The following is a 17,155-nucleotide window of genomic DNA, read 5'->3' as shown; positions in this document are numbered from 1 at the left end:
TGAAGTTGGAGATCAGTTGCAGTGCATGCTGCATGAGGAAAAGAAAGACCAGGGATATGCAGAATTTGGACCTTTACAGCCGACTGGACTCTCAGGTATGACCGGGATGCTTGTTTTACTGTAGTTCAGCATCTCCTGCATGCAAAAGTTCTAGGATTTAGTAAATTAGTGGCCTTGGTTCTGTTATTGAAGCGATATTGTCGCTTCATATTGAGTTAAAACTGCTTTATTTATTGTGCATCTGCATTGTTAACAGCGTGCAGTAGTGCACTAGAGAGTTGTGTGTGTGTGTGTGTGATGCAGCAGTGTTTTCTGAATGTCATTGATCAGAGGGTTAGTGGTGTGTGGAGGAGGGGCGCTGGACGCCTCTGTCGTTACTGTAAGAAGCAGGTTAGCATTCTGCAGAGGACCTCCCATGAATCCAGCACACATCTCTGACACGTCATCCCTCGGTTTCTTTCTAGGACTAGCTTAATGGATGTGATAATTAGTTGCTTCACATTCTCAATTGTAAAGTAGACAACATTTCAATGCATTATAGGTGTGTTCTGGACGTCCTCCAAAATGTCCTAAACCTAAAAAGCGTACTGTATCATATTTGATACACAAAGGCCTCTAAATGATCAACATGATCATAACTTTGTTGATAAAAACCGTTGCACACAATCTACTACATGCCTTGATAGTTTATATTTTTTTAGCAAGTAAAAGCCTTTTAGTATAATTGTAAAATCTTCCATCTTCAGCTTGTGGTTCACGTGTCTTTATGCTGTGAAATGGTTTTTCTTTTTCTTTTTGAAATTGCTTTTATATTGTTAGTAATATTTCAAGATGAACACTTACTGGACTGAAGCAACGTACAGTAGGTTTACTTTATTTTCCATACATTATTTCTTCTAGAAAAATCACATTAAAAATGTGAGTATCAAATATGATCATCAGGCTTTTGAGGAAGGTTTATTTGTTCATCTGTCAATCATTATTATATTGCATTGTAGTATATGTTTTAAAACTACAGAGCTTTGATAATAAAACTAAGTGTTTAAATATCATCTTACTAAGACATTATTGGCAGATTATGATATTTATATGAATTTTGTGATGGTAGCTGCTATACTGTTATGAAGATCTCATTGATTTACATTACAAGCAATCAGAATTTCATCTCAATTTTTGGCCATATAAGTATAAGCAAGTGCACCAAATTGCACATTTCTGCTCAGTTTGGGCCTCTGAAACAAACTGAGGTGTTTTATCCTCAGAGTATGAGCTCCATATTCTCACTATATCATACTATATGAGCCATAAAAGGCTAATGTATCAAATATGGGTAACGCTTCCTTTTACAGTACAGTACTTACGTGTACTTACAGTGTACTTACCTAGAAAGTACTGGCTAATATAAGGTATGAACATGGGTTAGGGGTAGGTTTAAGGGTTAGTGCCTAGTTATTACCAAGTAATTGTAATTACTATAATAAGTACATAGTATGTAACAGGACTGTAAAAGGAAGTGTTACCCAAATATGATACTCAACAAAAAACACATATGCATGTTTTTTCTGCCTTTATTTTTACATGTCAGGCTTTACAAGGTTAAGAAACCTTCTTTTGGCTAATTTCTAAGGCAGCATCACATGCTATGATGAGACAATCCCATAATGCACTGCAAAATAAAAAAGTCCTTCTTAGATGGCAAACTAAAGCGGAAGAAATGCTAACTAAAATATATGTAATTAAATACTGAAAAATATTGGTGAAAAGGGGTTCCGTTGAACTTACATTACTTTTTTATAAATACATTTTCCAACCATTTTGCTTGGGGGGGGTTTATACTTCAGATATCTTTGCCATTAAATTAGAGTGTTATTTATTCAGCCAGTTATAAACATATTTAACTAACATGCTCTAGCAAGATTCTGTTCAACTTTATTTTGGCTTGACATTAGTATAGATCTGTCTGAAGAAAATAGTTCATGCAAATTCAGTATAGCGCCCCATTTTTAGCATTTTTATTTTGTCAACTCTTGACTGTGTATCTCACGTCAAACAGCTATTTAAGTATTATATGCATATTCACCGAATGAATTAACAAATTAATTATTAATAATGAGTTACACAACTACTGCAAGTATCTCCGAACACCTGGACACATGGAGATATTAAGATATTATAAGCATTAACATTTCTGTAAAGCTGCTTTGAAACAATGTGTATTGTGAAAAGCGCAATAGAAATATAATTGACTTGACGTAGTAAAAGAGCTCATCTGTGGGCTGTTCCAGCGTTTACAGCTGGTCGTGATATTCTCCTCCATCTGCCACTTTCAGGATGCTCAATATGATTATCTGCTTCATCCAATTAAATCAATGCGGACCATCACGGGACGCTCGCTAATCTCATGACCTCATGCTGCTTTAAAGAGATATTCACCCAGAAATGAAAAGTTGATCATTTACTCAGTTATGCATTCTTATTTTGTGGAACATGTTTTGAAGAATGTTGGGGACTAAACAACATTGGACCCCATTGACTTCCACTGTATGGACAGAAAAACAGATTTTTTTCCAAAATAGCTTTTATCAGGTTGGGACTATTTTTTAACCCATGATGCATTGCAATTGCAGGCACTTGTGTCCTTTATTTAGGGCATTTATTGTCTATATTGGCAACGTTTTATATAGTCGCTTTGGATAAAAGCTTCTGCTAAATGAATAAATTTGATGGCATCATAGATGTGTTCCTAATAGTTAAAGGGATAGCTCACCTAATAAATTGCAATGGCAAATTTATTCACCCTCAATTTGTTACAAACCTGTATGAATTTCTGAACACAAAAGAAGATATTTTGAAGAATATGGGTAAACAAACAGGGGGAAAAAATACTATGGAAGTCAATGGGGTCCACCAACTGTTTGGGAACAACAGTTCAAAATATATTTTGTGTTGTTCAGCAGAAGAAAGAAATTCATACTTGTTTGGGACAAACTGAGGGCGAGTAAATGATTACCGAATTTAATTTTTTTTAGTGAACTATCGCTTTAAGGCTGTAAGCAGCAGCATAGGTCGTATCGGCGCACGTTATTCGCCAGCGTTTTTCAACTCGTTTTTTGTGTTCACACCCAAGCGATTTTCTCTGACGATGAGCCGAGTGAACATGCCAATTCATTCCCTGACATTAGATGGCGCTTAATGTAAACAGAAATAGTCCTATTTTGTAGTCGCTGTCGCGTTTGTGATATAGTTCTTTATGTTCCGACACCAACGAGACCAGCAGCTCTACATTCATCTTGCCTTGCATCTTCCCATAGACAGTATAAGAAATGGACAGAGCGATCTCATTGGAACTCAGTTGAGACAGTTGAAGCCCATTTTTAGCGATTTTTGAGCACTTCCGTTCCTGACGCGCAGACTCAAACCGACTCAAACTAAGCTTGATGACGTGAGCAACCTGTCTGACAGACGTTAATCTTCTAGTAGCGGTGCCAAGAGGAATCTGAATCATTCCCTTCCGAAACTTGCAGAGCCGGAGATCGTGAGTATTAGCTATCCATGAGCTAGCAGCAGGAGCAACTTTACAACTCTCTATGGGCTTCTCCCTTGACTTTATGCCTCCACGTCCCCCAGATTGCGCGCGAGCTTCTACTTCTGTCTATACGGTAATTTTCTCTAGTGTGCGCCAGAGAGTCGCGTGTTATGACGCAATCGTTAGCCTTTATTTTTAAAAAAACGGCTTCTACGGGGCCATAACGTAAGATACAAAGTAATGGAGCCTTTTATACATTGTCGTGTTTCTTTAGAAATAAATAATGGACAAATGGAGTCTTTAAACGCCTCAGATGTAAAGTTATTCGCTGTCAAAGTGACGCCAAAATGAATGGGAGTCAATGGAAATGCTAACGCAAGTGAAGTTCTGCTACAAGATGGCGGCACCCGGCCGGCTTCAACTTCCGGTCGAAAGATTACCCCCTTGCATGTTCCTCGTCTTATTTCTTCCCGGCAGTGTAGACGCTACTTGGCGTATATCTTCTTCGCGGTTACGTATGTGTGCTCGGCAAGACCGTTTTGTGTTTGAGCGCCCCCAAGTTGTGTTTTACTGTAACTTCAGAAGTTCCAGACACGTGAGCAAAAGCGCCAATCTCATTGGTCGGATAGTTTTTGACGCGGCGCGTCAAACTAAAAAAACGAACCCGAGGCGTTTTTTAAAAAATGACGCTTTTACGCGTGGCGTTTTCCGTGTGGTGTGCACACTCACATTGGCGCCCTTTGTTTAGTCACGAGGCGTTAAACGTCGGCGAATATCGCGCGCGAAATTCGTCCCAGTGTGAACAGGCCTTTAGATTCAAAATGGCATAGATTCAAAATGCCAAATTGTAACTCAACATTGTATGGATCTATTGTGTAGAAGGCGATCCCATAATTCATTGCGATTCAGGTCAATAAAAAAATCGTTTTAAGATGGCGAACAAAATATGTTGATTATAGACATACTTTTTATTAATTCATTACCAAAAAGAATCAATAGTAGCCTACTTCAATCTATAGTTCAGTATAGTTAAAAGTAGAATATTTATCCAAAATTTAGATGACTGAGCATTTTTTGTTATCACATTCTTATAGTATTGAGCCATTATCAAAATCTAAACTTTCCATCTTCTGTGAGTTTATCCTTTCACAAGGTTTAAGTGCACAAAAGACTAAGAGGATTTCATGTCAATTTGTGTCCAATTTTTTTTGTAAACAAGCATTAAAATTAAGCTGATTGCTCTCTGTTATTTGGGGGGAAAATCCAAAGTTGTTTTTCTTTGGACATTTCCACAAAAGCGAGATTATATTCAGGAATAATGGACCTGTATTCTGAGAAAACAGGAGCTCTAATTATTCAAGTGTTATTTTTCAGAATCGTCTGCTGCTAAAATTATACCATAGCAGTCTCTTTCCGCCAGCTGGAATCCCTCTGATCCACACGAGGATATGAGGAGGAATAAGATGGTGACTTATCTTATCCTTCTGTTGCCAGACTTTTGATTATCTGTCTTCATCTGGCCAAGAACTGAAACGTCTGTCTGACCGACATGCTAACTGTGCAGTCACAGATTCTTCATGCCGTTTTAAACGCCTGGTGACTTTGCAGCGCATTGATCTGAATGTTCAGCCTCCTGAAGGATTGGGTCAGTTACATGGAAGCTGCTCTGTTTATTGATCGGACGGGAAAGTGTTTATTTTAAGCACTTGGAACGGTCAGTTCATCTCAGGATGCAGAGCATATAGAGCTGCTATATACAGCTGTCACACACACACACACACACACACACACACACACACACACACACACGTTATTGCTCTTTAATAGCTCTGGGGTAGTAAGAGTTTCGTCAGTAGTTTTTATTTTTTAAAGAAAGTGCCCCATTATGCTATTTTAAAGGTTTCTAATTTTGTTGGGTCTCCTAAAACAGGTTTGCATGCATCCAAGGTCGAAAAACGAGTGAAAAAAAAGTGAGTGTGTGAGAGAGAGTGTGTGTGTGTGTGTGTGTGTGTGTTTGTTTGAGTGTGTGTGTGTGAGAGAGAGAGAGAGAGTGTGTGTGTGTGTGTGTGCTCCGGTGTGGATTAATATGTGATGATCGTACTATTTCATCATTGTAGTCAAACAGAAGAGCATTTATATGTGAGTCTGAGTCTCTTTGCTCTACACACAGTTACACTCACACACGTGTGTTTCATACACTCATCGTCTCGCAAAGGTGCCCTTGGGTTTGTTTCCTTGAGTACGTGTGTGTGGGGGTGTGAACTTACTCACTCACTCACTCACACACACACACACGCACGCACGCACGCTCACTCACTCACACACACTCACACACACTCACGCACGCACGCTCGCTCGCTCGCTCGCTCACTCACTCACATACACACTCACTCACACACACACACACACACACACTGTTGTGTGTTTAAAAATAAATATTGCTGTTTATTACTATTGATGCATATACATAAAAATAATGAAATGCTATTTTGTGCCTTCATTTTTTTAAATATTGTATTTTAGTTCTAACATTATTGTGAATCAAATCACAAATTGCTCTTAGCTCATCCAGAGAAGATACACACACTACCGTTCAAAAGTTTGAGGTCAGTACGATGTTTTATTTCATTTCTGATTATTATCAATGTTGAAAACAGTTGTGCTGCTTCATATTTTTGCAGAAACCATACTTATTTTTCAGGATTCTGCGACGAATGAACAGTTCAAAAGAGAACTTGAAATATTTTGTAACAAAGTTTTTACCGTCACTTTAATGATCAATTTAATGCATCCTTTTTGAATAAAAGTTTTAATTTCTTTTGAAAAAAACAACAAAAACCCAAAACCCCAAACTTGACCCCAAACTTTTGAATGACTGTGTAAATATTGAGATACATTCTGAATTTAGTTTTTCTCTCCCAGTAGCATTTAAATAGTTTTAAATGGTGTGTGTGAATGTGTGAAACGCTTGTATTGTATGTTTTCTATGTCTCTTATGTAATTGCTCTGAGGGTTAGTCTTGGCTCTGCACCATCTGTTTTAATTCTGCACGCTTCTCAGTAATGAGCCGTTAAAACACCAGTGTGTCCATTAGCAGCTGGCCAGTACTAATGCCTGTTGAGCACACATGCACAAATCCACGTGCGTTATGTATTTATGCCATATTGACATGCAGGGAATCTTGACTAGAGACTGCTTTAACCCTGTTTATTAGACTAGCTGTCATTCTGATGAGACGCTAATTAAAGACTCGCTCAAGAGCTCATTATGACACTAATTTGTTTTGAGATGATTAATTGTATTTCCGCATGAAATATACCACTAAATAAAGTTTGCTATATTAAAATCATAACTCATATACTGTACATAGACATCTTCTATCAAATGCACAACTGCTTTTTCTTTAATAAATGATTTGAATTACATAAGTTCTCAGATGTTCATATTGTTGAGGAAAAGCTATGATATATATATAATGATGACATAAGGAGATGCAAATTGATCTTGACATTTACTTGTATGCCTTTTGGCAGCCGCTTTTAGTCAAAGCAATACTACTATTATAAAGTATGAGGTCATTTATTTTATTTAGAAAGGATGCATTAAATTGGTCGTTAAAGTGACAGTAAAGATATTCATATTTATCTTTTTTTTCCACAAAAATATGAAGCTACACAACTGTTTTCAACATTGATAATAATCAGAAATGTTTCATATTAGAGTGATTTCTGAAGGATCATGTGACACTGAAGACTGGAGTAATGATGCTGAATATTCAGCTTTGATCACAGGAATAAATTACAATTACAATATATTCACATCGAAAACAGTTATTTTAAATTGTAATAATATTTCACAATATTACTGTTTTTACTAAAGACTTTATTACTGTTTTTAAAGACTTACAAAAAATTGTGCCAACCCCAAACTTGTACATTTGATCCGTTCATGCATTTTGTGGTATTTGATTTGGGGAATTTAATAGAAGATTATTTATTAATCATTACTGTTGATGCATGAATCAGTTATGAATGAGTTTTTGCCTGTTTAATGTTAATGTCTTAATGTTAAGTTAAATTGCTAAATTGCTTTTTTAACATTTTATATAGATTTTTATTATTATTATTTACATATTAATATGCATTTTATTGTGTATTTTGTACATGCTTATGTATATTAATAAATCCCTGGCATTTGTCCTGTGGTAATATTGAGACCTTACCCGTCCAGCACTGGGGCTTTACACTAAGTAAAGGTACATGTCAAAGGTTGCTGTCATGTTGTGGTGAAGCTTTAAATATGAAACAAAACAAAACATTAGTTTCCTTGTTGAAGAACATGTGTCAGTGTGATGTCATGGAGAGGCCGCTGCTGTTGGCTAGATTAGTAACCATGGTAACTGGCTTGTGTTTGGACTGCACTTTCATTCCCAAGAAAAGCAGAGTAATACATTGAGGAACTGGATGAAAATACACCTGTGTCTTCCAGCGCTGTGTGGAGCTGAGCAACTGTATAGCAGTGCCTAGTGTCTCAGGAGCAAGCACTCGCAGTGTCCTTCAGAAAATCCTCAAAACTATAGTTCATTATCCACTCAGATTTGCAGTCTTAGGACAGTGTGTGTGTGTGTGTGTGTGTGTGTGTGTGTGTGTGTGTGTGTGTGTGTGGTGAGAATCTGGGGGATGAGAAGCTGGGACAAATGTGTCTGTCAGTGAGAGACGCATCCATTACGCCCTGTCACTCTGAGACACACCTCCATACTGACACACTCTCTCTCTCTCTCTCTCTCTCTCTCTCTCTCTCTCTCTCTCGCTCTCTCTCTCTCTCACAGAGGAATGATGAGGAGGCTGTTGTGGACAGAGGAGGCACTCGCTCCATGCTTAAAGCCGGATTGGAGAAGGAGGAGCTAGAAGGTAAACACGCACACACACCGCACACACACACTCTCTCTCTCTCTCTCTCTCTCTCTCTCTCTCTCTCTCTCTCTCTCTCTCTCTCTCTCTCTCTCTCTCTCTCTCTCTCTCTCTCTCTCTCTCCCTCTCTCCCTCTCTCCCTCTCTCTCTCTCTCTCTCTCTCTCTCTCTCTCTCTCTCTCTCTCTCTCCCTCTCTCTCTCTCTCTCTCTCTCTCTCTCTCTCTCTCTCTCTCTCTCCCTCTCTCCCTCTCTCTCTCACTCTCTCTCTCTCTCCCTCTCTCCCTCTCTCTCTCTCTCTCTCTCTCTCTCTCTCTCTCTCTCTCTCTCTCTCTCTCTCTCTCTCTCTCTCTCTCTCTCTCTCTCTCTCTCTCTCTCTCACACACACATACACACAGCCCTAAACAGTCGGTCACACTCATACACTCTCAAACACACACACACACACACACATAAATACTCGCATAAAGACTCGGTCACACCCACATAAACAATAAACACTCGGTCACACTCAAACACACTCTGACATACACACACACACACACACACACACACACACACACACACACACACACACACACACACATACACCCCTAAACAGTTGGTCACACTCATACACACTCACATACACACTCTCAAACACACACTCACACACACACTCTCACACACACTCTCACACACACACACACACACACACACACACACACACACACAACACACACACACACACACACACACACACACACACACACACACACACACACACACACACACACACACACCCCTAAACAGTTGGTCACACTCATACACACTCACATACACACTCTCACACACACACTCTCACACACACTCTCACACACACTCTCACACACACACACAAACACACACACACACACACACACACACACACATACACACAGACACACAAATACTCGCATAAACACTCGGTCACACCCACATAAACAAACACTCGGTCACACTCTGACATACACACACACACACACACACACACACACACACACACACACACATACACCCCTAAACAGTTGGTCACACTCATACACACTCACATACACACTCTCAAACACACACTCACACACACACTCTCACACACACTCTCACACACACACACACACACACACACACACACACACACACACACACACACACACACACACACACACACACACACACACACACACACACACACACACACACACACACACACACCCCTAAACAGTTGGTCACACTCATACACACTCACATACACACTCTCACACACACACTCTCACACACACTCTCACACACACTCTCACACACACTCTCACACACACACACAAACACACACACACACACACACACACACACATACACACAGACACACAAATACTCGCATAAACACTCGGTCACACCCACATAAACAAACACTCGGTCACACTCTGACATACACACACACACACACACACACAGACACCTCTGATCTCATAGATGGTGGATAAAGTGAGAAATATTTGCATATTCATCAAGTTCACTTTATTTGTATAGCACATTTACAACAGCCACTAGGCTGACCAAAGTGCTTTACAGAACGACCAGATTAAAATATAGTACGACCTGCATAACAACACATAAAACACAAATAAGAGCAGCAAAGCTGAGCGAAACCTTAAAACCGGAGTGACAAAACAGTGTCAGACCCAAATATGAAGAGATCAATATACTAAAGTAAACAGGTATATGTTCAGAGAGCTCTGAATGCATATTCATGTATTGCTCAACCATGCAATATTGATAAAAAATAGTTCAGTCTAATTAAAATGTACCACTGTGTGCTACGTATTTTAGGCTAACATCAAAATCTATTGGAATCAATTGTGAATTAAAAGGATTTTATTTTCAACAGATTCATTCATAGTAGCATCGCTGAAGTCTAGCATCAAAATAAAAGCTTCCAGTGTAGAAAACGGCAAGAGCACGACATCGGTCACTTGCAGAGGTCAAGCTCTTCCTGGAGCCGCTGTCTCTCTCTCTCTCTCACACACACACACACACACACACACACACACACACACACAGTAATAAGCTGCTTCAGAGCTAACGCTCAGAGAAGCTAATGCTAGTCTGAGAGGAAAGTCTGTGGGTGGCAAATAAAGAGCACGTCACACCAGAGAGACGTGTGTGTGTGTGTGTGTGTGTGTGTGTGTGTGTGTTTATCTGCCTCTGAAATGACATGAAGAGCTGTGGGAGGATGGATGGCTGGTATTTGAGAGCGTTTAACGGGGGAAAAGAACAGCTACTCGAGGCGTATTCTCACAGGACTGCATGACGTCAGCTGCGCCTCTGCCCCTGGATCTGCTATTTTTACATTCTGTCTGTGAAAAAGAGGCAGGAACAGAGAGAATAATTACAGTATTCAAATTATAATAATAAATGGGTCATCAGAATCTAAATAGAGGCTCTATATCCTACACAGCTCTGAAATGTAGACAATGATTGATCGCATCCAAAAATAAAAGTTATGTGTGTAATATACACTCACCTAAAGGATTATTAGGAACACCTGTTCAATTTCTCATTAATGCAATTATCTAATCAACCAATCACATGGCAGTTGCTTCAATGCATTTAGGGGTGTGGTCCTGGTCAAGACAATCTCCTGAACTCCAAACTGAATGTCAGAATGGGAAAGAAAGGTGATTTAAGCAATTTTGAGCGTGGCATGGTTGTTGGTGCCAGACGGGCCGGTCTGAGTATTTCACAATCTGCTCAGTTACTGGGATTTTCACGCACAACCATTTCTAGGGTTTACAAAGAATGGTGTGAAAAGGGAAAAACATCCAGTATGCGGCAGTCCTGTGGGCGAAAATGCCTTGTTGATGCTAGAGGTCAGAGGAGAATGGGCCGACTGATTCAAGCTGATAGAAGAGCAACTTTGACTGAAATAACCACTCGTTACAACCGAGGTATGCAGCAAAGCATTTGTGAAGCCACAACACGCACAACCTTGAGGCGGATGGGCTACAACAGCAGAAGACCCCACCGGGTACCACTCATCTCCACTACAAATAGGAAAAAGAGGCTACAATTTGCAAGAGCTCACCAAAATTGGACAGTTGAAGACTGGAAAAATGTTGCCTGGTCTGATGAGTCTCGATTTCTGTTGAGACATTCAGATGTTAGAGTCAGAATTTGGCGTAAACAGAATGAGAAAATGGATCCATCATGCCTTGTTACCACTGTGCAGGCTGGTGGTGGTGGTGTAATGGTGTGGAGGATGTTTTCTTGGCACACTTTAGGCCCCTTAGTGCCAATTGGGCATCGTTTAAATGCCACGGCCTACCTGAGCATTGTTTCTGACCATGTCCATCCCTTTATGGCCACCATGTACCCATCCTCTGATGGCTACTTCCAGCAGGATAATGCACCATGTCACAAAGCTCGAATCATTTCAAATTGGTTTCTTGAACATGACAATGAGTTCACTGTACTAAAATGGCCCCACAGTCACCAGATCTCAACCCAATAGAGCATCTTTGGGATGTGGTGGAACGGGAGCTTCGTGCCCTGGATGTGCATCCCACAAATCTCCATCAACTGCAAGATGCTATCCTATCAATATGGGCCAACATTTCTAAAGAATGCTTTCAGCACCTTGTTGAATCAATGCCACGCAGAATTAAGGCATTTCTGAAGGCGAAAGGGGGTCAAACACAGTATTAGTCTGGTGTTCCTAATAATCCTTTAGGTGAGTGTATGTGTGTGTACTGTGTATAATTATTTTGTATATATAAATCCACACATATGGATGTATATATTTAAGAAATATTTGCATGTATATACTTTTATAAATATTTATACATAATTTATATTATAAATAAATAAAACTATTTTATATATAAATAAATTTTTCTTAAATGTATACATGCATATGTGTGTATTTACACACAGTACACACATATATATTATGTAAACACAAACTTTTATTTTGTATGCGATTAATAGTTGCCCAGCACTAAAAATATGAAGACATATTCGCTGTTCTCCTGCATTTCACTGAAAGGACAAGCTGGCATTATGTGGATATTACCCAGAATCCCATGCAGTAATGAGCCCGACTGTCAATATACTGCATAGACTGAGCTGCAAAAAACACACTGCTTGTGACAGCAAAAATATGACTTTTCCTCCACTCACTGCAGCTTGTAAATACATCTGCAGTTTCAGCTTTTGAATATTATTCAGATTCAGACACGTTTCATAACCCAGTGAACACTAGGCATCTGTAAGATTCAATCTGGATTGGCCCAGAAGCTCACAAAACGGCACACTTTGCACATACTTGCATACTTTAGGATATTTTGTGCATAAAGCCGCATTCTCTGAAGAACATGTGAGTGAGTGAATAACACTATTCTGATATTTCAGTGTCATGGTCAACCTTATAAAGTCTAAAGCTTTAGAAATCGATATAAGCTCGTGTCATTGAGCCGTTTCCCATCGCAGGACGATGCATTCAGTCCTTCTCATAATGTTATGTAATTCAAACACATTACCTCATTTTATCCAGCTTTCAGCTCCCTTTTAACTGCAGGAAGAGGAAGATCTGTCTGTAGGTTAGCATTAGTCTATATATGTCGTGTGTGTGTGTGTGTGTGTGTGTGTAAACACACGGACAGATGTTACGTTTCCAGCAATTAAACTCATGCTGTTGTCTCGACCTCTCAATCATTCAAATGCAGTTACAGTGAGTGATTACCGTCATTTAGCATTGTTCAAAAAATATAAGTAAATATGGTTTAAATATGTTTGGTAAATTTAATTTTTCTGTTGCAAGGTCTTTACTTTACATTCCACTTTAAAACCTAATGACAGCAATTTTAGGGATCATATGTTTAAGAAAGCATCTGTGCCAAATGGTAGGCGGCCGTATAATTATTGTATAATTGTATTTTCATAATTATGTATGTAGGATAATCATCCAAAGGAGCCACAGCATAATTACACTGCCTTCTAAAACACCTTCGTTTCGATAAATATTAAAGCAGCACTGCAAGTATCTTTTCTGGAAAAGACAAACCCATATTGCAATGCAACGGAGTAAGTGACGAGTAAAAAAAAATCCATCTGAGTATGAACTTATGTTACTGTTTTTTATTTTATTTGCTTTGGTACTTTTTTCACAAGTAAGGTGTACATTTTCACATTTGAACTGATCACACTTGTAACACAGCTGGTCATTCTTTCAAAACCTGATCCATGCTTTCATTAGTAATATAGTCGACATAATCATTGTTTCAAACACAAGATTATTGAAATATGTAATGAGACATTTGGTTTAATCACCGAAACACAACAGTATGATCTTCTTTCAGTTTAGTACTTTTAACAATCAATTCATTTAACAGCAAACAATGCAAGATACATGTTTCAAATCACCCTCGTTGATGAAATAATTACAGTAATACAGGCTACAGTTTGCCACATTAAAAATACACGTATTACCAAACTTATGTAATTGAATCCATAATGTTTGTAATGGTATCTATCTAGTCTAGTGTGTTATCAAAAGTTATGAAACTGCCATGAGGTTTTGTGCTTTTGTGCCAGTTTGCTGAAATACAGTAAATGTTTTCACTGTGCCATATGACTGAATATTGTAGTTGACCTTTACAGATGAAGAGTGAGTTACAGTAGTGTGGCAGTCTCTACCGTGGTAATCTGTTTACAGTATCACACGGCATACATAATGTAATGCAAAAATGTTAAAATGTTGTATTTGATGCCATCTGTCTCCCTTCTTCTGATGTATCTCTGACCCCCCCCCCCCCCCCCCCCACACACACACACACTCTCTCTCTTTTTCTCTCTCTCTCTCTCACACACACACACACATTTTGAACATAGTGGTTATAATCTAACATAAATCGCTTATGATACTGCTTATGATGTAAAAATAATTTGTTACATTTGGTTATCAGTATCGGAAATTGCAAACAAAGTAGAAACTGTATCTATAGAATCTGTATCTATGGCATTACCAAATGATTCATTGATTAACCATTAAGATCATTTGGATTAAATAATAGACAAATGTATTAAACTAGATGAAAATCAACAGTTTGATAGTAGTGGCATTATGGAAGACAGTTATTGTGAATGAAACATTTATATAGATGAAACAGTTTTTTTGTATAACACAATTGAAAACATGCTGAAATGTTTGAAAAAAAAGCACTTTTGATGATCTGTTGTGATATTAGTATATAAGTTTGAAAATGTACACCTTACTTGTGAAAATAGTACCAAAACGCATTAAAAAACCTGTAAAATATTGATTATAAGTGTACTTGTATTTCATTCGCTGCTGGAAAATATTGCAAAACAAACAAAAAGTTTGCCCAGTATTTGCAATCATATCTTTTTTGTTTTATTTTTTTATATATTGTGTTTTATGCTCAATATAAGACCATTTAGTATGTTCAATTGTATGAAGTTTAATTTTAGTGAATGTTATCACTGTTGTTAAAAAAATCCTAATTAACAAAGGGCCTCAGAACAATTTAATATTTAATATACAGGATATTTGACATTCTCTTGAGTCCCTGTCTGTGTGCTGTTGGCCAATAGGTCACAGGACTCTGTATATCGGTGTTCATGTTCCTCTGGGCAGAAGAACCCACCGACGGCATCGGCATCACGGACACCGGCACAGGAAGAGGAGCAAGGAGAGAGACTCAGGGGTCGAAGACGGACGAGAATCACCTTCATACAGTAACTGTCCATCCTTTCTTCATCACATGCAATCTTAGTATGTTTGTCACACAAAATGACTTTTACTTTGGCATTTTTTTTCTTGTTTTCAGCAAAAGCTTAGTTAAATTTGATACATATTTCATATCTTATTTCCTTTCGCATCTCAAGCAAATCTATCTTGAATTAAGCATGTTGAGATGTTTGTAACGTTACTGTAAAACAAAACAAAGATACGGAAACGCTTTATATTAAGGTCATTAATGCATTTAAGGGAAAGTTCACCCTACAATGAAAATAAAGTCGTCATTTACTCACACTGGTGTAGTTCTAATGCAGTATGTCATTATTTTTTGGATCACAAAAGGAAAAATGTAAAAAATATCCAGCTTTCTGTTTTGGTCTCTCCATATAATGGCGACCAGCATCAAGCTTTAAAAAAATACTTAAAAGTATCAGTGAATTGTCCCATGAAACCGTGTCGTATATTCCAAGTGTTCTGAGGGTTTATAATAGGGTTTGGTAAAAAAACATACAGAAATATAATGCATTGTTTAACAAAAATCCTGATCTTTACCGTTGGTCTTCTGTGCTCGTCCGCGTGTTCATGAGACTCTGTTAGCGCCGCTGTTCACTCCGACTTGCCCACAAAAACACACAAGTTGTGAGAAATCAAGATGAATATAAATGCGACATGTAATACAACTCCTAGAAATCCCAATAAAAGTATCCGTGTACTGTTGAATAATCTCCGGACCGGAACTATGAGAATGTCAGTTTGCAGATGTGAACGCAATGACTTGTTACGACGAACACAAGTACCTAGCTAACAATTTTTGGTTCCCAGAACGTTCTCAGAACGTTATTTTTTGGTTCTCAGAACGTTATTTTTTATAGTTTGTTTTTGGTTAGCCAGGAAAGTTTTCCTAACGTTCTCATAACGTTAGTTTTTGGTTCTCAGAAAGTTAGTTTTTGGTTCCCAGAACGTTAGTTTTTGGTTCCCAGAACGTTATCAGAACGTTAGTTTTTGGTTCTCAGAAAGTTAGTTTTTGGTTCCCAGAACGTTATCAGAACGTTCATTTTTAGTTCCCAGAACGTTAGTTTTTAGTTCCCATAACGTTATTTTTTGGTTCCCAGAACGTTAGTTTTTGGTTTCCAGACCGTTAGTTTTTGGTTCCCAGAACGTTAGTTTTTGGTTCCCAGAACGTTATCAGAACGTTAGTTTTTGGTTCTCAGAAAGTTAGTTTTTGGTTCCCAGAACGTTATCAGAACGTTAGTTTTTAGTTCCCAGAACGTTAGTTTTTAGTTCCCATAACGTTATTTTTTGGTTCCCAGAACGTTAGTTTTTGGTTTCCAGACCGTTAGTTTTTGGTTCCCAGAACGTTATTTTTTATGGTTTGTTTTTAGTTAGCCCGTAAAGTTTTCTTTACGTTCAACAACAATTCATCTTTTTTTTTTTTTACTTTAATAAAATACAACAGTAAATCTCTATATAAATAATCAACCTATACAGTCCATGTTTTTGTCGATTCATTGTTCAATTGTTGATTAAACACACACACACACACAAAAACAACACAATCATATAGGCTATGCATCACATTCAACACATGCGCAAAAGGCGAAACGAAAACAAAGTAACTACGAAAACATTTTTATTAGTAGTCTAATTGTAGATCCTGCTTGAAAGCCTCTTCCATCTTCACCACAGTCATCTGTAAATATAACAAATAGTAACATTATTATATAATGTTTCTCATGGGATCGTACAGTATTTTCAACATTTACGGGGGTTAGTTGGTGATTTTATATATATCTATATTTGACATATTCATAATCAATGCTTTTGTCGGTTCTTTGTGACAGCTTTTAGGTGCTTTATCGGCAGCGCCGCCGCCACCCTTACATGTTACATGAACGCGTCACCACCGCACCAAAAACATGATTGCGTGATGAAAACATGAAAAATACC

The 17,155-nt window shown here is 38.2% G+C and overlaps 1 protein-coding gene across 1 annotated transcript in view; it reads left to right on the top strand.

Moving 5' to 3' along the window:
* slc4a10b (solute carrier family 4 member 10b) overlaps positions 1–17,155 on the top strand; it is a 91,158-nt gene that overhangs the window by 14,122 nt on the left and 59,881 nt on the right. Inside the window, exons 3-4 of the mRNA XM_056242708.1 lie at positions 8,355–8,436; positions 15,061–15,204. Of these exons, the coding sequence (XP_056098683.1) occupies positions 8,355–8,436; positions 15,061–15,204 (226 nt within the window). The remainder of the gene's footprint in view (positions 1–8,354; positions 8,437–15,060; positions 15,205–17,155) is intronic.

This window comes from Rhinichthys klamathensis, unplaced genomic scaffold, assembly GCF_029890125.1.
Source record: "Rhinichthys klamathensis goyatoka isolate OS25496 unplaced genomic scaffold, OSU_Roscu_1.1 h1tg000746l_1, whole genome shotgun sequence".
Classification (NCBI taxonomy): Eukaryota; Metazoa; Chordata; class Actinopteri; order Cypriniformes; family Leuciscidae; genus Rhinichthys; species Rhinichthys klamathensis.
Note: the sequence above shows the minus strand (reverse complement) of the source record. Positions and strands in the feature narration are given on the sequence as shown.